Below are 26,393 nucleotides of genomic sequence, written 5' to 3' on the forward strand. Positions count from 1 at the left end.
ACCCCCTGATTAGAGATGAGCGGATGTTTTTTTTTTGTCACTCAAATCCGCGTTGACAAGTTCATTATCCACCCGCGGTAATTATATGATCCTATTTATAGATCTGAGCCAACCGCACCAAATCATTGTTATTTTCCTGACGTTAGTTTTCTTATAAAACAATGTTACTCAGCACTGTCGCCATGCAGTGACCGTATACAATCCACAACCACGGTAACAACAAGCGCACGTCTTCATTAAGTTACTTTCGCTTTCACCTTGCCATGTCGGCTTTTTATAAGCGACTTTTGGGCTTGTTTGGCACTTGTTTTGGGCTTGTTTTCATAGACCTGGCTGCTTATTTCTCTCGCAACCTGGCAACACTGGCTGCCTGCAAAGCAATGTGTAGTGAGCGGCTAATTTGTGCCCGGTGTAAAATGACGTAATATTAAAATACTACAAACGCACACACGGTGAAATTTCGTGCTTTTTAAAAGCTATTTAGCCTCGATCTCCAGGCTTTTATTGTTTAGTTTTGCTAAAAAATAAAAGCCTGGCCCAGCGCGTCGGTGTACTCGGTATGAGGAAGTGTTTCACTTCCCAACCAACCAGAGTGCAGTGGGCGTCGCTCGTAATGTTGTGTTAACGGGGCGGGGGTTGACGGACAGATCGGTGAACCAATGGGATCAGGCGCAATCTCTCGCCGGCTCTATACACCCGCCCCTCTATACACGAAATCAGGAGCGTTGGGGCAGTCTAAAAGCTATTATAGGCCTATAGATTGATATAATTAATTATATTTGATTGACCCAAATCCACCCAAACTGCAGCAACCGCGGCTAAAACCGCGATCCACGCATCTCTACCCCTGATCCAGTTATTTTCACCTGTTTCACCATTCTGATATATTTAATAATGTAATAATAATCTATTGACCATATTAATGAAAGTGTTCTCTCTCTCTGCAGAGCTGTGTGAGCTGCCTCTCATCAGGCTGGACTTCTCCTGCAACAAGATCACAGAGATCCCCGCCACCTACAGGAAGCTCAAGGAACTGCAACACATTATCCTGGATAACAACCCCATGCAGAGTCCCCCCGCACAGGTGCGCACGCGCGCTTGATTGATTAATTGATTGATTGATTGATGTACTTTATGTAGTAAGACATGAGAACAGTACATAACAGTACATGGAAGTACAAATTCACAATACGAGGTCTACTAAACTGGAAAACTCATTAAGCACTGAGATTGTTTAAGATGAGATCCCCATGCACACAAATCATGATGCGTGTGTGTGTGTGTGTGTGTGTGTGTGTGTGTGTGTGTGTGTGTGTGTGTGTGTGTGTGTGTGTGTGTGTGTGTGTGTGTGTGTGTGTGTGTGTGTGTGTGTGTGTGTGTGTGTGTGGGGTGTGTGGTGTGTGTGTGTGTGTGTGGGGTTAATTAGTTAGAAACAGAGAAAGACAACAAATGCACAAAAAGAGCAGATTGTCAGATACAGTAGGACACTTGATGCGTAACAGTGCCCTCTGTTGGTGAGTTTTAGCGCTGCCAGTTGCATCCTGTTCTAATATACCTGGTACACTTGCACCCTCTAGTGGATTCATCCTGTCAGTGGTGCTCATGAATCGTTACATACAAAATGAGGTTATTACTATTAGATAATAATTTGTCCTCCTATCAGAATCACTTTCATGTATGTTACAAAACATTTTAGAGAAGAAGTTTCAATTACGCAATTTAAATTAATGTAACAAGACAAACATTTACTTCTGCAATATTCTACCAGATGAAAATACATATCTGACTTTTGATGAGTTTTGACAGCTGCCCATGACAGCTGTATTTACTTAGAAAGGTTATCTGGAGACGAACTCAACATCAATGCTGAAAACTGGACAATACCAGTCAATTTGGATTCCATACTGTGGTGTAAAGTAACTAAGTACATTTACTCAAGTACTGTACAATTTTGAGGTATTTTTTACTTTACTGGAGTATTTCTAATTTTCAGTACTTTTACTTCTACTCCACTACATCTCAGAGGCAAATATTGTACTTTTACTCCACTACAATTATTTGAGAACTTTAGTTACTTTGTAGATTTGTTGTATTATTACAAAACATACATTAACCACTTCAGCCCTATACATTTCTGCCTTTTGAAAATAGCAGATCTACAAGCTCACAATGCGACACATTGTGAGCTTGTAGATCTGCTATTTTCAAAATATGTGTATACATTTGAAAACTTGAAATGGGACATGCTGCATAATGAGTACTTTTACATTTGGTACTTTATATTCATTTTGATGCCAATACTTTTGTACTTTTAGTCAACTACATTTTGAATTCCAGACTTTTACTTGTAACAGAGTATTTCTATATTGCAGTATTGATACTTTTACTTAAAGGGATATTTCACTTTCAAAAAAACTTTTGGTAATTTTATCATCTACTCAGGCCTTTGTGAACCCCCCAGACAGTTTTTAAGTTGCTTGATTAATTATTTAGATATTTGATATTCATTTTATCAGACACGCCCCCTTCCTATACAAACCCATTGTAACTTCAAACTCCATTTTAACCATGTTGGATTCATCAAAAAACACCCGTCCTTGGTTCTGCTGACTCACCCTGCCCAATGTGTGAGGGGGCCGTGTTTTTCCGATTACTTTTTTCATTTATTTTATTAATTTTTTTAATTGTATTTAGTTTTTTTCATTTTCCAAAAAAAATATTAAAAATAAATGAAAAAAGTAATTGTAAAAAACACGGCCCCTCACGCATTAGGAGGGCAGGGTGAGTCACCAGAACCAAGGACGGGTGTTTTTGATGAATCTAACATGGTTAAAATGGAGTTTGAAGTTACAATGGGTTTGTATAGGAAGGGGGCGTGTCTGATAAAATGAATATCAAATATCTAAATAATGAATCAAGCAACTTAAAAACTGTCTGGGGGGTTCACAAAGGCCTGAGTAGATGATAAAATGACCAAAGGTTTTTTTGAAAGTGAAATATCCCTTTAAGTAAAATAATTGAGTACTTTTTCCGCCACTGATTCCATATACAGTATTGTATGCCAGCATGTCTTCTATAAAAACAACGAAAAAAGTCCATCTACAAGATGGACTATTTTTGCCATGGGGTTCATGTGGTTAATGAGGTTATGTACTGTTATGTGTGTTTCAGATCTGTCTGAAGGGCAAAGTTCACATCTTCAAGTACCTGAACATCCAGGCGTGTCGAATGGAGAAGAAACCTGACTCTCTGGACCTGCCTTCATCTCTGGGAAAACGCTGCTGTCTGCCTCAACCCCTCACTGACAGGTTAGCATGATTATAATAGAGACAATAGCCTAAATTAATAATCATATAGCCCTCAAAGCTGAAAAAAGGATGTTTTTAAAATATATATCGTATTGAAAATCGAATCGAATTGTGACCTTAAAATCGAGAATCGAATCGTGGATTAGGCGTATCGTGACACCCCTACTGACATGTAACATGATTATAATAACCTTTATGATAAACTACAACCACTCACTGACATGTAACATGATTATAATAACCTTTATAATAATATGAACTTGAACATGGGTTAGTTTCTATGTGCCTCCGTACCTTGTTTCTGTTTTTTTTCTTTTTTTGTCTTTGTTTATCTCCAGTTTTGTCGTGTTTGTTTTTTTTGTTTTAGTTTATTTTTTTCCCTGTTAATGATGTCTACTTTGTGTTAATTTGGTGCCTTATTTGTTTTGTTTTGTTTTTTCTGTTTTGCCCTGCTTTGTCCCAATGTTGTAATTTGTGTTGTCTTGGTAGTCACATGACTACTCACTGTGGTGCCCATATGAAACAAATAAAGTATAAAAAAAATAACCTTTATAATAAACTACAACCACTCACTGACAGACAGATGCTGTAGCAGTAAAGACCATGGTACTGATTCAGTTCTATTGTTTACTAGTTATATTGTATTAACATGCTGTGTTAACATAATGTGTTGTATTGTTGTGTACTGGTGATATGATATCATATTAACGTACTCTATGTTACATGTGTTCCTTCCAGTATGGAGGACTTCTACCCCAGTAAGAACCACGGTGCTGACTCTGGCATCGGGAGCGACAACGGCGACAAGAGACTGTCCACCACAGAGGTCAGAGTTCAAACACTATAGCTGTGTCGACGGTCGCCATGACAACCATAACACACTGCAGCTGGTTCCATGTAGGGTTTGGACATGTTTAGAGATAAATGATTCATGTCAGGCAGCTGTAGAGAGACGGCTTTGACTGGAAGTCAGTTTGTTTCATAATCAAGGAGCCGGTCATTGTTGAGAAATGAACCCCGAAATGGTGATTTATTTTGCCCTGAAGGGCTGATAAAGTATATCAGGTGGTTAAGAACCTTGTTACTTAATCCAGCACCTGAAATACAATCTGGGAACCCATCGCCAAATAAAAAGGAAAAACAGCGCCCTCTGCTGTTTTTTACTTATTCACTTGGCTCTGGGCGGAGCTGAACGGACGACCCGTGTTCAGGGAAACCGGGGTTTTGGTCTGCCTTCAGCCTTTCACTTCCGGTGGTGTGTTAAATGAGTTTCGGTTTGTTTCCAGTGGGGAACGAACGGCACACACGTAAATCCCGCCCACTACATTTGATTGGGTAAAGCGCGGCCTGCTTCCTGATATGATGGCACGCCCACTTGTGGCCAATGTGCACGGCTTTTCAGCACAGCTACCGACAGATTCAAACGCAGAGCAGAATCTGTTCTTGAGAGATTACCTGAATTATGACAGAAGATGTTTGTTAGCATTTTTTTCTGCTCATAAATAAATATCTCCTCTCCTCTCCTCTCCTCTCCTCTCCTCTCCTCTCCTCTCCTCTCCTCTCCTCTCCTCTCCTCTCCTCTCCTCTCCTCTCCTCTCCTCCTCTCCTCCTCTCCCCTCCCCTCCCCTCCTCTCCTCTCCTCTCCTCTCCCCTCCCCTCCTCTCCTCTCCTCCCCTCTCCTCTCCTCTCCTCTCCTCTCCTCTCCTCTCCTCTCCTCTCCTCCTCCCCTCCCCTCTCCTCTCCTCTCCTCTCCTCTCCTCTCCTCTCCTCCTCTCCTCCCCTCCCCTCTCCTCTCCTCCTCCCCTCCCCTCCCCTCTCTTCTCTTCTCTTCTCTTCTCTTCTCTTCTCTTCTCTTCTCTTCTCTTCTCCTCTCCTCTCCTCTCCTCTCCTCTCCTCTCCTCTCCTCTCCTCTCCCCTCCTCTCCTCTCCTCTCCTCTCCTCTCCTCTCCTCTCCTCTCTCAGCCATCAGATGATGACACCATCAGTCTCCACTCTCAGGTTTCAGAGACGGCCCGGGCCGACGCCCTCTCACTGCTCTCCAAGATGGACCCCTGTAAAGGTTACCTTATTACTTATGTCCTGAGTCACTATGGTGTACTGTTGAAGTAATTTAGCCTTATTGCTAATGTCCTAAGTCATTCTCTTTGTTATGGAGTACATATTAAGTAATTTAGCCGTATTACTTATGACCTGAGTCATTATCTTTGTTATGGAGTACACAGTAAGTCATTTAGCCTTATTACTTATGACCTGAGTCATTATCTTTGTTATGGAGTACTTGTTGAAGTAATTTAGCCTTATTACTTATGTCCTGAGTCATTATCTTTGTTATGGAGTACATATAAGTAATGTAGCCTTATTATGACCTGAGTCATTATCTTTGTTATGGTGTACTGTTGAATTGATGTAGCCTTATTATTTATGACTCAAGTCATTATATTTGTTGCTGTTGAAGTAATTTAGCCTTATTACTTATGTCCTGAGTCATTATCTCTGTTATGGAGTACATATAAGTAATGTAGCCTTATTACTTATGACCTGAGTCATTATCTTTGTTATGGTGTACTGTTGAATTGATGTAGCCTTATTATTTATGACTCAAGTCATTATCTTTGTTGCTGTTGAAGTAATTTAGCCTCATTACTTATGTCCTGAGTCATTCTGTGTGTTATGGTGTACTGTTGTAGTCATTTAGCCTTATTACTTATGACCTGAGTCATTATATGTGTTATGCAGTGCTGTTGAAGTCAAGTAGCCTTATGACCTGAGTCATTAGGTCATGTGTCATACGTTAGTGTTAAACTGTTGAAGTCATTTAGCCTCATCCCTTATGACCTGAGTCACTAGGTCATAAGTCATATGTTTCAGTTTTAAACAGTTGAAGTCATTTAGCCCCAAAACCGTTCTCAACTGAACAGCAGTAGAAACAGCGTAACACCACAGATACATGAGTCATGACATTTATAGGACATATTTATATGACACAGTGATAAAATGCATGATGTATTTCTCTATTTGACCTCATAATGACCTCATAATGACCTCATAATCCAACCCATTGAGATGTGTTTAAAGATGCTGAACAAAGATGAAAGAATGCAAGACGTCAACAAAAAATAACTGTTGGTTTAGTTTTTATTTTGTTCTCAGTTAACAGAATGTTTGTTTTAGTTTTTGTCTCATTCCTAAGACAATAATGTGATGAGCGGCAGCGGTTCCGGTAGGAGACACAAAGAGTCTCCTTTGTGTCTCCTACCGGAACCGATGCCTACCGGTCCGCTGGTCACCAAATTATTGGCTTAGGAACAAATCGAAAAAAAAAAAAACATGAATTCAAGTCTCCATGGGGTGACTAATCCATAGAAACTTTTTTTTTTTTTTGGGGTGAACTATCCCTTTAACTAGACAAAAACGAATTAACAGTGAAAGCGACATCGTGCGTCCTTCAGATCAGGATCTCTATTATGACTTTAACCATGTGACGTTTCCTTTCCTTGTTTGCTTTCCTTTGCAGACCAGGACCTGTATGACTTCATAGACCCTAACCCAGAGGAGGACTGTGTCTTGTTATCAGAGGACGGTTCTCAGGTGTCCTGCATCAAGGTACGTCACCTGTCTGGTGTTCCAACCCGATCGCCAGAGGAAACGTTCTCTTGAACATTTTTCAAATTCCGTGCATAGACAACTGGAAAGCCCGAAAATCCGTGCATAGCCGCCTCGCATCTCTCCCATTGTGACTAAACCATTTCGGAGGCGCGCAGTCTCAAGGGAACTGACAATTGTCACGTAAGGGGCCACCGAGCGAGCTAAAGCGAGCGAGTTGCCGTCCCGAACGTTGCGACATTCCCTTGTGCCTACTCAGCGCCGTTTTAGTTATGTACCGATAGGCACAGAATCGTACATTTTATTGTGGGGACTGCACTGCTTCCGGGTTTTTCCGGGTTGCGACTGGTTACGCCCACCGTGGGATCAGTGTGGTCTATAGCCAACACCAACTCAGGACTCCTGAATCACTGCCCTCCACACTCTCCTGTCCGGCGTCAGGGTCTTGAGCTCTGTTGTGTTGTTAGCTCCGTTGTTGCGCCACAGTCAGGGTTGCCAGATCTGCTTATTATCATTTCCCTGCAAGATTTTATTTGAAAATAGCCGATCTACAAGCTCAAGCTTGTAGATCTGCTATTTTCAAATAGCTGATGTACATGTTAAAGTACTCATGTTGGCCCATAGTCGCTTCTTTTGGGCTGGTTTTCCTAGACCTGGTTGCTTGTTTCTCTCACAGAATCTGGCAACACTGGCCACAGTGTGTCTACGTAGGTGGCAGAGTCCTGCAACAGGCCGGGTACCTTGACGGGTGAAAACGGGTGAAAAATATACTTTTATAAGTTCACAGGGACGGGCGGTACTGAACTAAACGCGGGTGGCTAACATTGCATTGGGAAAATCAGAGAGCACTTGTCTACGCCCAAACAACATCACTTGTGTAACTTAACGCAGCACGGCGGCATAGAGCAGGCTGGTTAGTTGTCTTAGCTCACAAAAACACATTGAAACCATCTGACAATGTAAACAACGACACATGCGTACTGCGTGTATGCGCATTCTCGCGCGCGGCTACATGTGGAAAGCTCGCTCCTCCGTTCTTCACTTGACGTGCAGATTTCTGAACGAACCCGACCGCTGGATTTACCGCTATTGTTGAAGGCTGGTTGCTTGCTGGTTTGTGTTTTGATATAATCACTGGGTGACGGGTCGGTCTACGGATCTGATTATTGACGGGCGGGGCGGTTGCGGGTAGTCAACATTGGACCCGTGCATGACTCTGGTAGGTGGTGCTCCTCTTTCTCCCACAGTGTCAGTCTGTGCCCAGCCAGCCTCATCCTTCTCTCTCTGACTTTGTCTGTGACCCGTGGCATGTCCACATAGAGCTCCATGTTTCTGATGTGGTTTGTCCATGTGACACCTAGTGCCATTCCTAGCATTCTTGTGTAGACTCCATCCAGGGCCCTTTCCTGTTGTCCTGTGAGGGTCCATGTCTCAGCCCCATACAGCAGTACTGACTCCACTGTGAGGGTCCATGTCTCAGCCCCATACAGCAGTACTGACTCCACTGTGAGGGTCCATGTCTCAGCCCCATACAGCAGTACTGACTCCACTGTGAGGGTCCATGTCTCAGCCCCATACAGCAGTACTGACTCCACTGTGAGGGTCCATGTCTCAGCCCCATACAGCAGTACTGACTCCACTGTGAGGGTCCATGTCTCAGCCCCATACAGCAGTACTGACTCCACTGTGAGGGTCCATGTCTCAGCTCCATACAGCAGTACTGACTCCACTGTAGCTTCGTACTCTTGAGGTCTTCTCCCATGTCTGATTTCCACACTCTCGTCATATCATGTGGGGCATGAGAGGGTACAAATGGAACCAAATGGACCGGTAAGCTCTATGACTGCGACAAGTAACCACCGTCCTTTACAAGCCGTTTTCTTTTTTTTGGTTCTGTGTTTTTCAGGAACTGGAGAAGGTTCTGAACATGTCCCACCAAAACAAAGACAAGGACATCTGGAAAGAGGAGTCAGGGTGAGTAATACTGTACAAAGATGGTTCTCATGTCCTACATAAATCTGTTGTTGGACTGAGACACAGATTACTGAGGTATAGGAAGTGATGACAGACCACAATGGAGACAAGCCCCGAGGGCTTTTTGTATTATCCTTTTAACAATCAATGTCAAATCGTACCACTATGCTATTTGCAACTGCTAATAAAGTATTCACTCAAACACAGTAGAACACTACCCATACTGGAGTCGTTTGGCCAATATTAGAAATACATTCTGGAAAACAACAAGTGAAATTGGAAGTCTAAACATGTCTTGTTTAACACATTGATTGCCTAGAACGAGTTAACTCGTTTTTACTCGTTTTTAAAATCCATCACTTGATTGCCTAGATCGAGTTAACTCGTTTTTAAGAAAACAATTTTTTTTCCAAAAAAAAAAAAAAAAATCTTTTAATCTTTTTATTTTTTTTATTTTTTTATTTGACCCAAAGACCAAGGAGATATGATTAGTCGAAGATCTAGACTCCTATCCACTTCCTTGTTAACTTAAAACTTTAAAATTTTGTATCTCAGCTCCTGAGTACTTTTTTTTTTCAATGAAAAATCTCTGGCAATAAACTGCAAAAAATCTGAAATAACTCAGGCAATCAATGTGTTAATATAGGATCGGATGGGCTTTGGTAACGACACTCTCCACTCTGTCCTGCATTCATCTATTATTATTAGTATTACTATTTTCACTATGATAAATGAATGACATTAAGCAATCTGCGGAATATCTTTCTATTACAATGTGTTCATATAGGTGTCTACTAACACCTCTCAATTAGTTCCAACCCAACTCCTTGGAGAAAATTATTGGTAGCCAATCAAAGTTGCCGTATCCGGAGGGCTTGGGCCGACAAACTGGAAAAATACAAATTTGCCAATATCATTTGGATGTGCTGAATTGATCCCAACTTTTCTCTCCACTGCATGGCCATGAAATTGGCCACACCTACTTTTATGGTGTGCTAAAAACGTAATATTATGTCATGTTAATATGTTTTATACATCTCAACGGATCTAACTATGAGCTGGCATTCTCTCAGCCCAAAGCAAAATGCCATTACACACATGATAGATACTAAAAGTTCCCTCACGTGTTTAATGACATTAATTAATCATAGTAATAATAGTCATAATAATAGATGAATGCTCTCCCATTAAAATTTTTGTTTTTATGGGAGAGCATTCATAACACAAGTTTTCAGAAAATTCTTAGGAGTTTTCTGATCAAGTGTGGTTATCAGAAAATAGCAGATGTACAAGCTCACCGCAAACTTGTACATCTGATATTTTTGAACATTTATTAAAAATCTTCTCTTCTGGGGGTCCCTGGCACAAAACATTTTCAGATGGCCAAAATACATATCATTTTGGGGGTCCTTGTCACAAAAAAAGTTTGAGAACCACTGATTTAGAAGGCCTTTATAGAATGGTGCCAGGGACCCCCAGGGACCCCCAGAAGAGAACATTTAAAATAAATCACTTTCAAGATGTTTAAAAAATGTACAAAAATAGCAGATGTACAAGCGATGTGCAGGTGATGTAGAGGGGTTGTAGATCTGCCATTTTTGAATAGCCAACGCTAAAATCTAAAATGACATCCCGGTCTTAATGGGTTAACCCATTAAGGTTAACCCATTAAGACCGGGAAAGCATCTGTGTTTTAAAGCCAACATGTTTAACTCCGATCTGTGCTTCGAGGGGTCCCTGGAACATCACATTTTGAGATGGGGGTCCACGGCCAAATACACATCATTTTGGGGGTCCTTGACATGGAAAAGTTGGAGCACCACTGATACAGCAACATTCTGTTAGGATTTAGAAAACATTTTTAGATCTGTATTTGGCCGCGGGTTAGGGTTCTTTTTTTAAATAGCAGATATTCATTCTCATAGCACGGCACTCTGTGCCGTGCTATGAGCTTGTAGATTTGGCTTGCATTTAGCCAAAGTATAAAATATGGATAAAGTGGTTACACAGATGCGTTCCCGATTTTAATGGGATGAGTGACTCAGCAGTGACTCAGCAGTGACTCAGCACCTCTCCAAACCCTTCCAGACAGAGAGCAGTTATAGTTCTACAGAAACATTCTAACGGGCCTCTCTCTCTCTCTCTCTCTCTCTCTCTCCCTCTCTCTCTCCCCCCCCCCCCCCCCCCTTCCAGCTCTGACAAGGAGCAGCCGGGTGAGGAAGAGGACGATGAGCTGAAGGAGGTTCTGGACCTGAGGAAGATCGCCGTGCAGCTCCTTCAGCAGGAGCAGCAGAACAGGTACAGATTGTCCCGTTCATTCCCCTCCTCTTTTTTCTGTTTGGTCTCAAAGGTTCTAGCCTCACACGACGTGCAGCTTAGAGGGTAGAGAGGCCGTGTGGTAATAGAATACCAGATAATAGAAGACCTTTAAGTGATCAGAATGGGCGAACTATGCACAACAACGAACGCAGTCAACAAACACAACAAACACACGTTTACTGACTCAGATGCCCTACACATAAATCTATACATAAGGTTACGTAGCACAGCAGAGCAGGTGGGAACCCCGACACTAACAAACATCTGGCTTGCACTGGAGCTTCCAGGAGCTCTCAGCAGCAGCCTCACGCGGTCATTATAAGCCACTGTGAGTCGTCTGATGCTGCCTTGTTTGTAGTGACACCTACAGGTGGGCAGTATACAGAGGCGTGCAGAGAGATTTAAAGAGCTGGTGCCATGTTTTTGCCCTTTTTCTGTTTTTCATGTGTCTATGAGGTTGATAGAACTTCATTAAGCCCCCCCGGTGGTGGTTTTTATGGTGTTTTATGTCTTCTCTGACTATTTGGAGTTTCTTCCTGGAGGCTGAAACCTTGAGGGTCAAACGTGCCGATAGAGAAACAGCGCTTTAGTGACACAGTAAAAATATACCCTCCCCCTCATTATCATAACACAACAGGTGTGGGCATGAGGAGGAGGAGGGACTAGGACAGGTGGGTGGTGCTAAGGTGGGGGGGGCCGGGGGCCACATGCAGCCCCCACCTTCACTTAATGCGGCCCACACGTTAATATGGGAATACTGATATATTATTGATTTCAGCTGTTTACAATTCCAAACATGCAAACATGACCCGCATTAATGACTTCAGTCTGTATTAGTAGCTTCATGACTAGTATTCAAATTCTATTGTCTTTTTTTATGTCCAATGTATTCGTATTTAAGTTCATAAAGTACGAAATGCATTTAAATTAAATTAAAATGTTACTTTTCGAATTCCAATTGAAAAATAGCAACAAAAATGAAAATCTGGATTCCAATTCCAAAAGTTTATAGCAGATCTACAAGTTCAAAACGCGTCGCACGACGCGTTTTGAACTTGTAGATCTGCTATTTTTGCTACTTTTTGAATGGTGAAAATACGGATATGACCCACAGTATATGCAATGTGACCCTCTGGAGTGAGTGTGGAAATATAGTGGCCCTCTAGTCTACATCATCACAGTTTTATCACCTCTGATATACAGTATGTCCTTGTCATCAGGGACGTCATTAGAGATGATAATTATGGCCCAAATATGTCATCTCACAGCAGACACTAGAGGGCAGTGTGCCGGAGAGATGGAAGTCAGGAAAGGTTAACAGTCTGTCTTCCCTGCTTCGGACAATCATTATCTTACTCTTTTTTTAAGAAATAGCAAAAAATATCTAGGATCACTTAGATAATTGTCACCGGGTGAAAAAGGGTTACAAATACGTGGAATATTTTTTTTTATAGCTTGTAGATCTGATATTTTTGCTATGTTTGTGTGACACGGTAGTATGACGAAGTAGGGCATTAACTTACGAAAAAATCATAAAACCTTAAACTATGAAGATAAGAGGTTTCTGCCCGACAGCAACGAATAGTTCCAGTGGTCCAGAGCTCAGAAAGAAAGTCTGACACAACCACTGCTCTGTCATACAGATAAAGAAACGCATTGCAGCTTTAACCCTCTTCCTCTCCTCTGGGCACTAACACAACCGCCTCACTAACTTGTCACAATTGTGTCGTCTTTCCTCTCTTGTCTCGTTCCCTCTTTCCTGCTGGCTCCGCCCCCTGCTTGCTCCGCCCTCCCTGCTTGCTCCGCCCCCCCCCCCCCTGGCCGCTGCGTGCATCTGGTCTAGACGACGCTCCCTCATATGCCGGGCGGAGAGTCTCATCCACCGACGGAGGGTGACAGGACGGGCGCACAGGTAGATGAGATGAGATGTTCTTTATTCATCCCCGAACTGTGGCGTTACAGCAGCACAGTGTAACACATAAATACAGCAGCACAGTGTAACACATACATACCTAATCCACAGACAAACAGAAGCACAACACAGATGGATATAATCACACAAGACCAGGGCCGACACAGGACCATATGTATTGAGGGAGAGAGTTCTTAACACATTGACCGCCGGGCCCGTAGTTCTACGGGCCGTTAAATCCAACGGTTAAGCGCCGATCCCGTAGCCTACGGGCTGTGGTGCTTTTTCCTTTTTTTCGAAAAAAAATTATTTTTTCAATTTTCTAGGGGGACCATTTTCAGTGTAACACCACCCGAAGTCAACCGGAAGTGCGATCCCGTTTTTTTTTTCCCGTCTGCCTCCATTCTAAGTCGTACACAAAAACCCCTGTAAACCTATGTAGTTTTTCATCCTCGCATTTCCCATGTTAACATAAACGGTCAGAACTCAAACATGGCGGCTCCGTTTGACACGTGGTTTGGACTGGTACACGCAGGGAGATGTACGGCTCAATCTTAAGGATTTTAACAAGATCTATGGCGACGTGAAAAAAACAAAAAACAACAATAAAACGTTGGCACTGGTGAGTACATTATGAGATTAACCTCTGGCGGTCAATGTGTTAAAGAGGTGGTGCCATGGTTTTGCACTTTTTCATGTCGTCACCTTGCTAAACTAATGGCCTACGTCATTTTGTGAGGAAAATGATATTTTTGCCTAAGTCAGCTCCTCATGACACTGGCCACCTCTGGTAAAATGGCCCATCTCCTAATTGAAAAGGATCATGCTGTTCACTCCCTTTTTAGTATAATGGCCTAACTCCCTAGTGTGACTTAGGACAAAATAGGCCTTTTTTTTTGGCCTAAGTCACATGGTTTTGTGACTTAGGCCAAATTATTTACTGGTTTAGGCCATTTTGTAATTATTTTTGCTTTTTTTTGTTGGCCTAAGTCAGATTTAATCCTATTTAAACCTATTTAAATCGCTTATGTTACATAACTGACAGACAGTGTTATTTCTATTTAAATAGTCGTAATTTGTTGTAAACATTTTGGGTGAAATGATTAAGAAATATCATATAGTTTTGTTTTGGATTATTTTTCCTGAAAAACTTAAAAACAAGACTTAGGCCATTAGTTTAGAAAGGCGACGATGTGTCTATGATGTTGATAGAACTTCATTAAGCCCCCTGAGGGTGTTTTTATGGTGTTTTTATGTCTTCTCTGACTATTTTGAGTTTCTACCTGGAGGCTGAAACCTTAAGGGTCAAACGTGCCAATAGAAAAACAGCCCTTTAGTGACATAGTAAAAATATACCCTCCCCCTCATTATCATAACACAACAGGTGTGGGCATGAGGAGGAGGAGGGACTAGGACAGGTGGGTGGTGCTAAGGTGGTGGAGGAGGTGCTAAGGTGAGAACCAGGTATACTTAATGAACTGGAGGCGTGTCCACATAAAAACATAATTTTAACCATTTCTGTACACTTTTTTGAAAAAAATCTTCCTCCTAGTTACCTAGTATAACCATAATACCTGATGATTATGTTTTAGGGGGGGAAAAATCACTGAAAATCACGGCACCCCGTCTTTAAAGCGGGATTTTCGACCACGGTTTTCATACCTTTTCTATGATGTTATGATATCTTAGGATGAATGGTACAGTAGAAAAATGTCATAACTACATCCCGGGTCCACCACAGCTAAAACCGTGCGCCAATAGGCCTTGCGCTAGATCGCATATTTTGATAACCGGAAGTCTCGCTAGACCAGATTTCAATCTGTTCTAGCGAGACTTCCGGTGGGGCGCATTCAAGACAATCACGTTGCATAATGTTCTGTCACTATCACCAAAAAAAAACAAAAAAAAACAATCAAAATATGTGATCACTGGGACACTGGGACACACCCTGGTATCATCACCTGATATTAGAGGTGTAACGATATAGTAACTGCATCGAAAAATTGTTTTGAATGTTCAACGATCTACTATATCGATATGCAAACAGCTAAATATCGTATCGTTTGACTTTGTATCATATCGAATCGTTTTGCAATGCAAATAATCAATTTTATCAATACTAAGTACTTTTAAGAAGAAAAAAGAGAAAGAGGGGTTTATATCCAGTATCCAGGTTTTTATTTTTCACACAGAACCTTTTGGGTAAATAAATAGTTACTATATCGATTTTAAATCATTGAATCGAATCGTATCGTTCTAAATGAACCTGTCCTGTATCGTTCATGTATCGTATCGACTAAATCACTGAATCGAAACATATCGTATCGTTCTAAATGAACCTGTATCGTTCATGTATCGTATCGACTAAATCACTGAATCGAAACATATCGTATCGTTCTAAATGAACCTGTATCGTTCATGTATCGTATCGACTAAATCACTGAATCGAAACATATCGTATCGTTCTAAATGAACCTGTATCGTTCATGTATCGTATCGACTAAATCACTGAATCGAAACATATCGTATCGTTCTAAATGAACCTGTATCGCTCATGTATCGTATCGACTAAATCACTGAATCGAAACATATCGTATCGTTCTAAATGAACCTGTATCGCTCATGTATCGTATCGACTAAATCACTGAATCGAAACATATCGTATCGTTCTAAATGAACCTGTATCGCTCATGTATCGTATCGACTAAATCACTGAATCGAAACGTATCGTATCGTTCTAAATGAACCTGTATCGTTCATGTATCGTATCGACAACCAAGTATCGTGATACGTATCGAATCGTTGTGAAAACGTATCGTTACAGCCCTACCTGATACACATCAGGGGCGTCATTTGAGGTCTGGCGATTGATCAGATTAATCGGATTTCAGACTGATCGATTGAATACTTTATCAGTCAGAAATGTAAACGGCACATGATACAGTAAGACATTAACACATTGCCTGCCAAGAACACAGATATGCGTTCTTTCAACAACAGCTAAAAAAAATAAAAATAATAATCCACAAGAGGGCGCTCTAACACAATCCCTCGACGCTCAGAGAAGGAATGGACGGATGTGACGTCATCCCAATAGACTTCAGGGCATTCCACATTGTGGCGGCAGAGTAGTAGGGGTAGAGTGGCCGGGTAGAGTGAACTGGAAACCGCCAGGTACTGGAAACCGCCAGGTTCCCAGTTCGATCCCGGGCTCCCCCAGAGTTAGTGTTGAAGTGTCCTTGAGCAAGACGCTGAACCCCTAATTGCTCCTGATGAGCAGGTTGGTGCCTTGTATGGGTTCTTCCTCTATCGGTGTGTGAATGTGTGTGTGAATGTGTGTGTGAATGGGTTAATGGCACAATCTATGTAAAGCGCTTTGGATAAAAGCGCTATATAAATGCACCATTTACCATTTAGTGCAATGAGAATAGTCCCATGTTTGTTCTATATTTGGGTGCCTCCAGTGTTGTGGCTGTGGGTGTCACTCGCTTTGGATAATTAGTTTGACAGCTGTGAGGATATTGAGTCTCTTTGACTATCTAAAATACCAATCCCAGTGATATTTGCTTAACCCTGTCGTTTTACCCTGAGCCATCCCAATCTAGCAAAGTGTGTTGGGATTAGGTGGGTCATGGGCTTAAGGCAGAGAAGTAGTCGTATCAGTTTTTGGGAGGTCTGAAGCTTAGATTTTAGTGACATTGAGATGTTGGAGGACCAAGAAGTGCCAGCAGAATCAAAATGGCATTGAATGAGGGCTCCGGTTAGATTCTTCACAAAAGGGTTCTTCGATAGACTTTCTTGATCACTTTTGATGCCATTTTTTTTTCACCCGTCAGTTTGTTGTCAAGAATACAGCTCAACTGTAACCTCTTCTTTCCTTGAGATTACTCTGACCTTGAAATCATTTGCATTACCAAGGGTGCGTTTGGACCCTGAAATAATGGATTCCGTATTACCAAGGTGTATCGGAAAGCCGAGTGCGGATTTGTGTCCTCGCCCGAGACCAGGAGTTTCAGAGTCATCAGCAAACAAGAACAAATTGCAGTTACAGGCTGCTTTCATGTCGTTAATGTATAGAAGGAACAGTAACTCTCCTAGTATTCTTCCTTGGGGAACCTCACAGTTCACTGGAAGGGACGAGGACATGGTTGCATTGATATCAACCACTTGTTCTCCTCCCTCAATGTAGGATTGCATCCAGTTTGCAGATGTGTTATCAATAACAAACACTTTCAGCGTATTCAGTAGAACTTAATGATTTACCGTGTCAAACGCCTTTTGGAGATCCAGCATGATCATGTCAGTGAAGTGGGATGTTCTGAAGCCATATTGGAATTCAAAATCAAATAATAATCATTGCTTCCCAATATTTACTTGGAGGTCAGACCATCAGTCTGGAGCCGTGTGGAAGTCCATATTTGGACACAACTGACGTCATGTTTGATGACATGAGATTTGACACACTTAGACTTAAAGCTGATTACACAGAGTGTGTGGGGAATTAGCCTAAGAGACTGAACACCCAAAGGGCACGTTCTGCTATTGTGAGTGAGACACCACTGGTTGAGGACACCCCACACAGTTACACTTAATCAGGGTTTAAGTCGTTTGTACAAGTGTTTCACACTTTCACCTTTATTCTCTGCATGTAGAAATGGCATCTGCCAGCATTCCCGTCTCTGAAGATCACTTCCTGTGTTCTATCTGTACGCATGTGTTCACTGATCCAATCGTCACTCCATGTGGACACAACTACTGCAAAGCCTGTATCACACATTACTGGGACACTAATGATGTGTGTAAGTGTCCATTGTGTACAAAAACATTCCATAAGAGACCAGAAGTATCTGTCAATTCTTTCATTTCTGAGATGGTTCATCAGTTCAGGATTCACAAGTTGAAAGAAGAATTTGAAGCAAGGACAGAGGCTGAAGTTCAGTAGATGATTCAGGAGAGACAACTGAAGATCCAGGAGGTCAAACACTCAGTAGAGCTCAGCAGGAAAGCTGCAGATGCAGTCATAGAAGACAGTGTTCAGGTCTTCACTGCTCTGATCAGCTGTATTCAGATAAGCCAAGCTGAGCTCATTGATGTGATTGAAGAGAAGCAGAAAACAACAGAGAAACAGGCTGAAGGCTTCATTAATGAGCTGCAACAGGAAATCACTGAATTAAAGAAGAGAAGTTCTGAGCTGAAACAGCTCTCACACACTGAAGACCACCTCCACAACCTCCAGGACTTCTCATCAATCTACACTGGGTGGAGACCCACCAAGGACTGGACAAAGGTCAATGTTCATAAGTCTTCACATGCGAGGACTATGAGGACAGCTGTGTCTCAGCTGGAGAAGACACTCAATCAAGAGATGGCGAAGAATCTGTGTGATGCTGAGCTGAGGAGGATCCAGCAATGTGCACTGGATGTAACTCTGGACCCTGATACAGCACACTGCAAACTCATCCTGTCTGAAGATAGAAAACAAGTGAGTTGTGGAAACGTCAAGAAGGTTCTCCCAGACAACTCAAAGAGATTCTCTGAATGTGTTGATGTCTTAGGAAAACAAAGCTTCTCCTCAGGAAGGTTTTATTATGAGGTTCAGGTTACAGGGAAGACTGACTGGAGTTTAGGAATGGCCAGAGAGTCCATCAACAGGAAAGGACCAGTCGTACTGAGTCCCAACAATGGTTACTGGACTATAGTGTTGAGGAACGGAAATGAGTATCGTGGGTGTGATGCTGGCCCCTCTGTCCTCCTCCCTGTAAGAGAGGAGGTCCAGAAAGTGGGAGTGTTTGTGGATTATGAGGAGGGTCTGGTCTCCTTTTATGATGTGGAGACCAGAGTTCATCTCTACTCTTATACTGGCTGCACCTTCACTGAGAAACTCTTTCCATTCTTCAGTCCATGTTTTAATGGTGGTGGTAAAAACTCTGCTCCTCTGATCATCTCTTCCGTCAACATGGACGCTGAGCTCGGTGGGGAAGACAGGGACATGTCCCCTCCAACTTCACCTGAAGGTAAAGCATGACGTCCCCTCCAACATTTCTTTTTTTAAATACTCCACATGTACATTAATAAAAATCCCACCCAGTGTGAGTAAGCGGTGCCTACTCTGTTTGATGAATGTATGCTGGTAATGGTATCCAGGCGGTACTACTGTTTGTTTGTGTGTGTCTGTGTCTGTCTGTGTTGGTTTTCAGGCGGTACTACTGTATTTGATGTGAAGGCGCTGGTATTCAGGCGGTACTATACTAGATATGTGGGCACTGGTTTTCAGACGGTACTACTCCATCCGATGTGTGGGCACTGGTTTTCAGACGGTACAACTCTATTTGATGTTTGGGCGCTGGTATTCAGGCGGTGCTACTCTACTAGATATGTAAGCACTGGTTTTCAGATGGTACTACTCCATTAGATGTGTGGGCACTGGTATTCAGGTGGTACTACTCTACTAGATGTGTGGGCACTGGTTTTCAGACGGTACTACTCTATTTAATGTGTATGTGCTGGTATTCAGGCGGTATTCCTCTATTTGATGTGTGGGCTCTGGTATTCAGGCAGTACTACTCTATTTGATGTGTATGTGCTGGTATTCAGGCGGTACTACTCTATTAGATGTGTGGGTGCTGGCGTTCAGACGGTACTACTCTGTTTGATGAGTGTGCTGACTGTGTTGTAATGTAAAGCTCTTCACGGTGCCCCCTGATTCTCAAATAATAAAATCAAATAAAACCATTTTACACTCTAAAGAGTTACATTATTGTTAAACATCTGCATTACTTAAATTACAAGAAGTCGTAACACAATTAGAGAACATAGAAGGATTGTTATTTTGATCGTTTGCCTGTTATCTCTCCTATTGGTACCACCATCAATACAGCATAATACAAACTATTCTAAGTCTTTGGGTTCTGAGTAAATGTCATCAAACGGTGGATCCGTGGCTCAAATGCCCAATAAATAATGGACCTTGATATGAAAAGGGTTGAAAAACCACTGATCTAGATTAAACCTCTGGTCTGTTTGTCATTATGTGTAATAATACCCCAGTGGATAACACACCAGTTTTAGTCCTATTTTAGTACTTCTGAAATTGTTTACTCTTAGCCAGGGGTGGCCTCAATGATCTGGGGGCCCGTTTCAATAGCTAATATGGGGCCCCCATATGCATCCCCCCGCCAAAAAGATAAATGTATTATTATTATTTTTTTTAATCAAAAAAAATTGTGGACTGAAGTTCTAATGATGCATTTTCAAACTAAATTAATTAGACTCTTTGCACTTCCACCATGGACAGACAGCTAAAACAACTCACTCAGATGATTCACTTGAGCTGAGCCCTGATTTAAATCAGATCTACATCGTCTTCTTGCATGAAATTCTTGGACGTCAGCCAGACGTCCAAGACGTTCTGTGGGGGCCCCCTGAGGTCCGGGGCCCGTTTCAATTGAAACAGGTGAAACATATCAAAGGCCGCCACTGCTCTTAGCCTAGTCTTAGTCAACTAAATATCTAAATACTTTTAGCCTGAGTATTTTAGTCTTAGTCTTAGTCAACTAAATGAACACTGGGGTGCAACAACATAGACAGTGGTGTAAAGTAAATAAGTACATTTACTTAAGTACTGTACTTAACACATGGGGTGCCAAAACCGTGTATAAACGGTTTTGCAAAAGGTGCAAAAAGTTACTCGGAGTGCCAAAACCGTAAGAAACGTTTTTTCCACACAGGAGGGGCTGGAGCAGCTCTGGGAGTACCCATTGTGATCCTGAGAAGGATAGGCCAGATGGATCACCGGACAAAAAACATGGCTCCCCATCCGCTTCCTGTCTATTTCCTTCTTTAGAACGTCTGTATCTCCGAATCTGTTTCCAGTGGGGAAAACCGGTCATGCGCGACCCCCCCCCGTTGTAACTCGCGAGTGAAATGTTATCGTTCCAGGATGTAGCCAGGGTCATCGCGCTACATGAATGCATGCTTTTTTTTACGTGGATTTGATCGTCGTAGAGTCTAGAGCTGTAAACAGCAAAGCGCAGTCAATGGGGAGAATGCTGGCACCCACGGTATGTTGTTATTAAAGGTATCATGACATTCATTTTCACTTTTTTTATTTTCAATGTTTTATTTGGGGTTTTATGACCTCGATTACACCCAAAAAACCTGAACTTAAAACATTCAGTGGATTTTCTGTGGTCTGGGGTTTTCTGAATAATTAGGCTGAAAAGTAATCTGAGCTTGGCCCTTCGACAGTGAGGTCACTGTCGAATAATCCCGCCCACTCTCCTCCTCGCCCCTCCCCTCCCCTATCCTTTCCTTTGGGGGGGGCGGAGCAGAGGTGATGATTGACAGGCAAAATCCCTCACCAGCGACACCCGCAGGCAAAGATTTCTTTTTTCATTGCAGTTGAAAAGGCTTTAGAAATGTGACAGAAAAACACCTGCCATTGATCACTGGAATGGAATTTTCACTTAAAACTTTTTGTACACTTTTGAAGGACCAGGACAAAGACTTTGAATGTGGTGTAAAAGTGAATGTCATTAAACCTTTAAAAAATCCAGGCACCGAACGTGTTAAGTAAACTTTTAAGGTATTGTTTTTACTTTACTGGAGTATTTCCAATTTTCAGTACTTTTACTTCTAATCCACTACATCTCGGAGGCAAATATTGTACTTTTACTCCACTACAATTATTTGAAAACGTTAGTACTTTTACTTAAGTAAAACATTTGAGTACTTTTTCCACCACTGAACATATAGATCTCCATGGAATCAAAATGTGCATGTGACATGTGCCATCATGGATTCCTTGTTCAACGAGGTGACAACATGCAATTTAATGTCATATTATGGTCTTATTGTCGGATGCTACGTAGATGCTAGGTTTCATTATGGAGTATAACTAACATCTAGCATTTTAAGACCATAAAAGAATAGGTTGTGTCTGTAATATCTCGGAACAAATCGGTTCTTGGTAATCGACGTCACCGACCCCATGTCAGGGTCCATTTGCTTCCATGTGTACAGTACACTCTCAAGAGTTACAGACCCATAAGGGTCCATTTGGTTATATTTGTACACTCTGAGTTACAGACCCATAAGGGTCCATTTGGTTATATTTGTACACTCTGAGTTACAGACCCATAAGGGTCCATTTGGTTATATTTGTGCACTCTCGGAGTTAAAGACCCATAATAGTGCGTTCACACGGGCAGATAAAAAGATACATGCTACCATTCATTGTCAATGGAAACCAGTGACATGAAGATACAACGATACATCCCACGTTTGTAGCTGTAGCTCTATAGCCACAAAGATACAAAGGTACATATTCAAGTTGAGCAGGGTTCAACTTCCAGATACAAAGATACAGAACTACAACCAGTGGCGGAAAGTAACTAAGTACATGTACTCAAGTACTGTACTTAAGTACAATGTTGAGGTATTTGTACTTTACTTGAGTACGTCCTATTTTCTAATACTTCTAGTACTTCTACTCCACTACATCTCAGAGGCAAATATTGTACTTTTACTCCACTACAATTATTTGAAAACTTTAGTTACTAGTTACTTTTCAGATATGAATTATGACATTATAAAACATACATTAACCGCTTTAGCCCTATTTTATACCTAGGCTGTTTGAAAATAGCAGATCTACAAGTTCACAACGCGTCGCATCGCGACGCGTTGTGAGCTTGTAGATCTGCTATTTTCAAATATTTAGTCATTTTACTGTTGGTACTTTAAGTACATTTTGATGCCAATACTTTTGTACTTTTACTCAAGTATTTTTTTTATTCTGGACTTTTACTTGTAACAGAGTATTTTTATATTGCAGTATTTACTTAAGTAAAACATTTGAGTACTTTTTCCACCACTGACTACAACTGTATCTCCGATGTCCGCACGTTTGATGACGTCAACAATCACGTTCGCGACAAAGATGCTGTTTATGTTTGTACCTTTGTATCTTTTAATCTGTCCGTGTGGACGCACCATTAGGGTCCATTTGGACCCCTGGTGGTCCCCAGACCCAACGTTGAGAACCAATGGGTTTACCCGATATTTACTTGGAGGTCAGAGGTCAGTCTGGAGCCGTGTGGAAGTCCATATATGGACATAACTGACATCATAGATGATGACGTCATGTTTGATGACACGAGATTTGACTCAGCTGGACTTAAAAGCTGATTACACAGAGTGGGAGGGGCTTCAGTCAAAGAAACTGAAAGAGGTTAGAATTGTATCATAGAAAGACCCTTAGAGCTTATTATTCTGCTGTTATAAAGTCAGACATCACTGGTTGAGGAAACACCCCAGAAAACTACAGTTAACCAAGTTTTAAGAAAGTTTATACATTATATTTGCAGTGTTTCACACTTTGACTTTTATTCAGCGTATAGAAATGGCGTCTGCCAGCATTCCTGTCTCTGAAGATCACTTCCTGTGTTCTATCTGTATGGAGGTGTTCACTGATCCAGTCGCCACTCCATGTGGACACAACTACTGCAAAGCCTGTATCACACGTTACTGGGACACTAATGATGTGTGTAAGTGTCCATTGTGTGCAGAAATATTCCGTAAGAGACCCAAAGTATCTGTCAATACTTTCGTTGCTGAGATGGTTCAACAGTTCAGGAGTCACAAGTTGAAAGCAGAGTATGAAGCAAAGACAGAGGCTGAAGTTCAGCAGATGATCCAGGAAAGACAAATGAAGATTCAGGAGGTCAAACACTCAGTAGAGCTCAGAAGGAAAGATGCAGATACGGTCATAGCAGGCAGTGTTCAGGTCTTCACTGCTCTGATCAGCTGTATAGAGAGAAGTCAGGCGGAGCTCATTGATGTGATTGAAGAGAAGCAGAAAACAACAGAGAAACAGGCTGAAGGCTTCATTAATGAGCTGCAACAGGAAATCACCCAATTAGAGAAGAGAAGTTCTGAGCTGAAACAGCTCTCACACACTGAAGACCACCATGACCTCTTCCAGAACTTCCCATCCAACACAGACTGGAGACCCACCAAGGACTGGACAAAGGTCAATGTCCATCAGTCTTCACTTGTGGGGACAGTGGGGACAGCTGTGGCTCAGCTGGAGAAGACACTCAGTCAAGAGATGAAGAGGAAGCTGTGTGATGCTGAGTTGAGGTGGATCCAGCAATATGAGGTGGATGTAATTCTGGACCCTGATACAGCACATCCCAACCTCATCCTGTCTGAGGATGGAAAACAAGTGAGTCATGGAAATGTAAGGAAGAATCTCCCTGACAACACAGAGAGATTATCTGAATATTTCGATGTGTTAGGAAAACAAAGCTTCTCCTCAGGAAAGTTTTACTATGAGGTTCAGGTTACAGGGAAGACTCGGTGGAGTTTAGGAGTGGCCAGAGAGTCCATCAACAGGAAAGGTGTAACCACACTGAGTCCCAACAATGGTTACTGGACTATAGAGTTGTGGACTGGAAATGAGTACTGGGGTAATGCTGGCCCTCCTGTCCTCCTCCCTGTAAGAGAGGAGGTCCAGAAAGTGGGAGTGTTTGTGGATTATGAGGAGGGTCTGGTCTCCTTTTATGATGTGGAGACCAGAGGTCATCTCTACTCTTTCACTGGCTGCACCTTCACTGAGAAACTCTTTCCATTCTTCGGTCCATATCTTAATGATGGTGGTATAAACTCTGCTCCTCTGATCATCTCTCCTGTCAACATGGACACTGAGCTCGGGAAGGATGGTGGGAACATGTTCCCTTCGTCTTCAAAAAGAAGAAAAACTTAAATGTTTCCCCTCCAATAAATATTTGAGTAAAGAAATAATATATATTTAATAGAAGGTAAACATTATATATTATTGAATGACTCATTATATGATGTCACCTCAATGAAAGTTAAATAAATCAATAATGTGTTTGTCCGGTTGTAATGGACGTAACCTAGCCCCACCCCCTCCATATTGTGTACTACAACTACTATATACTATGTATGTAGTCCTTTTCTCTGTACTCAAAGTCGCTTTACAAAAAATCAGAACAAAATAAACTTTATCAGGAGAATAACTCGTTTAAAAGCAAAAAAAGCAAAAAAACATTAACATTTAAAAAAAAAAAGATATATTATTTATATTTACATTTTCATAGACAGCTACTTCATTTCATTCAATACATCATATCAAAAGCCTCAACCCCACCTAGTACAAAAGTCCAACACTGCATGGATCTCTTCCACAACTACATGTGCAGCGTGACAAACTAAAATATACAATAGTAATAGTAAAATAATCATACTAATGAAAACAGTGAACAAACTAGAAAAGGTGCTCCTCGGAGCACAGGTCTCCGCTAGGTCAGGTACGTCATTGTGCCTCCTGGTGGCGCTATAATAGGCCAATGTGAAAAGGGTGCCATTTATTCTTAGGCCTTTCACGGCAATCAAACTCTGCATTCATGATTTGATGCATTTTGTTCCAAAAATGTGTTTTGCTAAATTAGACCTGCTGGTGGCGCTATAACAGGCCAATGTGAAAAGGGTGGCATTTCTTCCTTGGCCTAGTGGGAATGTGTGTGTGAAATTTCACGGAAATCGCAAGCTGCGTTCATGATTTGAGGCATTTTGTTCAAAACGGACCAATTCTGCAAACTTTGGAAGCCAACCTTAGCCAATCAGGATGGAATATGGGAAATCTGACAGATCCGTGTTGATCACATGACTATAGAGATAGGGGTGGGACGATGTGGGTATCTCACGATACGATATATGTGGCGATATTAGGCCCTGGATAACAGTAATATCACGATATTCGATATATTGCAATATCACGATATATTGCATGAAATTTCACCAACGATATATCACGATAGTCCTTGTATTCAATTCATAAACACATAAAATAGCACCAAACAGTTCAAAATCGTCATTACACAAATACAGTCGGAAAAACTAAGTATTAAAAAAAAATCACACCCAGTGTGAAGTGGGCGGTGTCTTGCTAGCTAATCACAATACTGAATGTGTGATTCACTTAAAAAAAAACATAAATGTGCATAGTCCTATTTATAGGGCTATGCACATGTGTCATGTTTCACTAGCCAATCACAGTCCTGAATAGACTGTGATTGGCCAATCACGGTGCAGGGTTAGGGGGGTACACTGGTGGCCAATCACAGCGCAGGATTGGGGGTGCAAATATCCAAACCTCACATATAGGGGCGGTTTCACCGCCCCAAAAAAAGGAAAAAATGTTATCAATATTTTTTGGCAGTATATCGATTATTTATCGCGGGAGAAAGTAT

General features: G+C 41.7%; 3 protein-coding genes across 3 annotated transcripts in view; all 3 read left to right on the plus strand.

Moving 5' to 3' along the window:
* lrch2 (leucine-rich repeats and calponin homology (CH) domain containing 2) overlaps positions 1 to 26,393 on the plus strand; it is a gene marked incomplete at its 5' end in the record, with an annotated part of 59,454 nt that overhangs the window by 9,310 nt on the left and 23,751 nt on the right. The window contains 7 exons of the mRNA XM_080436231.1: positions 948 to 1,084; positions 3,172 to 3,308; positions 4,047 to 4,134; positions 5,271 to 5,367; positions 6,823 to 6,911; positions 8,818 to 8,885; positions 11,079 to 11,183. Coding sequence (XP_080292357.1) covers positions 948 to 1,084; positions 3,172 to 3,308; positions 4,047 to 4,134; positions 5,271 to 5,367; positions 6,823 to 6,911; positions 8,818 to 8,885; positions 11,079 to 11,183 — 721 coding nt within the window. The remainder of the gene's footprint in view (positions 1 to 947; positions 1,085 to 3,171; positions 3,309 to 4,046; positions 4,135 to 5,270; positions 5,368 to 6,822; positions 6,912 to 8,817; positions 8,886 to 11,078; positions 11,184 to 26,393) is intronic.
* Positions 18,059 to 19,141, plus strand: LOC308090079 (E3 ubiquitin-protein ligase TRIM21-like; the record flags this gene model as incomplete). The annotated part of the gene is made up of 1 exon (XM_080435107.1): positions 18,059 to 19,141. The coding sequence occupies one exon, from the start codon at positions 18,059 to 18,061 to the stop codon at positions 19,139 to 19,141; it is 1,083 nt and encodes a 360-aa protein (XP_080291233.1).
* Positions 23,825 to 24,883, plus strand: LOC308090080 (E3 ubiquitin-protein ligase TRIM21-like; the record flags this gene model as incomplete). The annotated part of the gene is made up of 1 exon (XM_080435108.1): positions 23,825 to 24,883. The coding sequence occupies one exon, from the start codon at positions 23,825 to 23,827 to the stop codon at positions 24,881 to 24,883; it is 1,059 nt and encodes a 352-aa protein (XP_080291234.1).

This window comes from Gymnoscopelus braueri (assembly GCF_963280865.1).
Source record: "Gymnoscopelus braueri genome assembly, chromosome: 8".
Lineage (NCBI taxonomy): Eukaryota > Metazoa > Chordata > Actinopteri > Myctophiformes > Myctophidae > Gymnoscopelus > Gymnoscopelus braueri.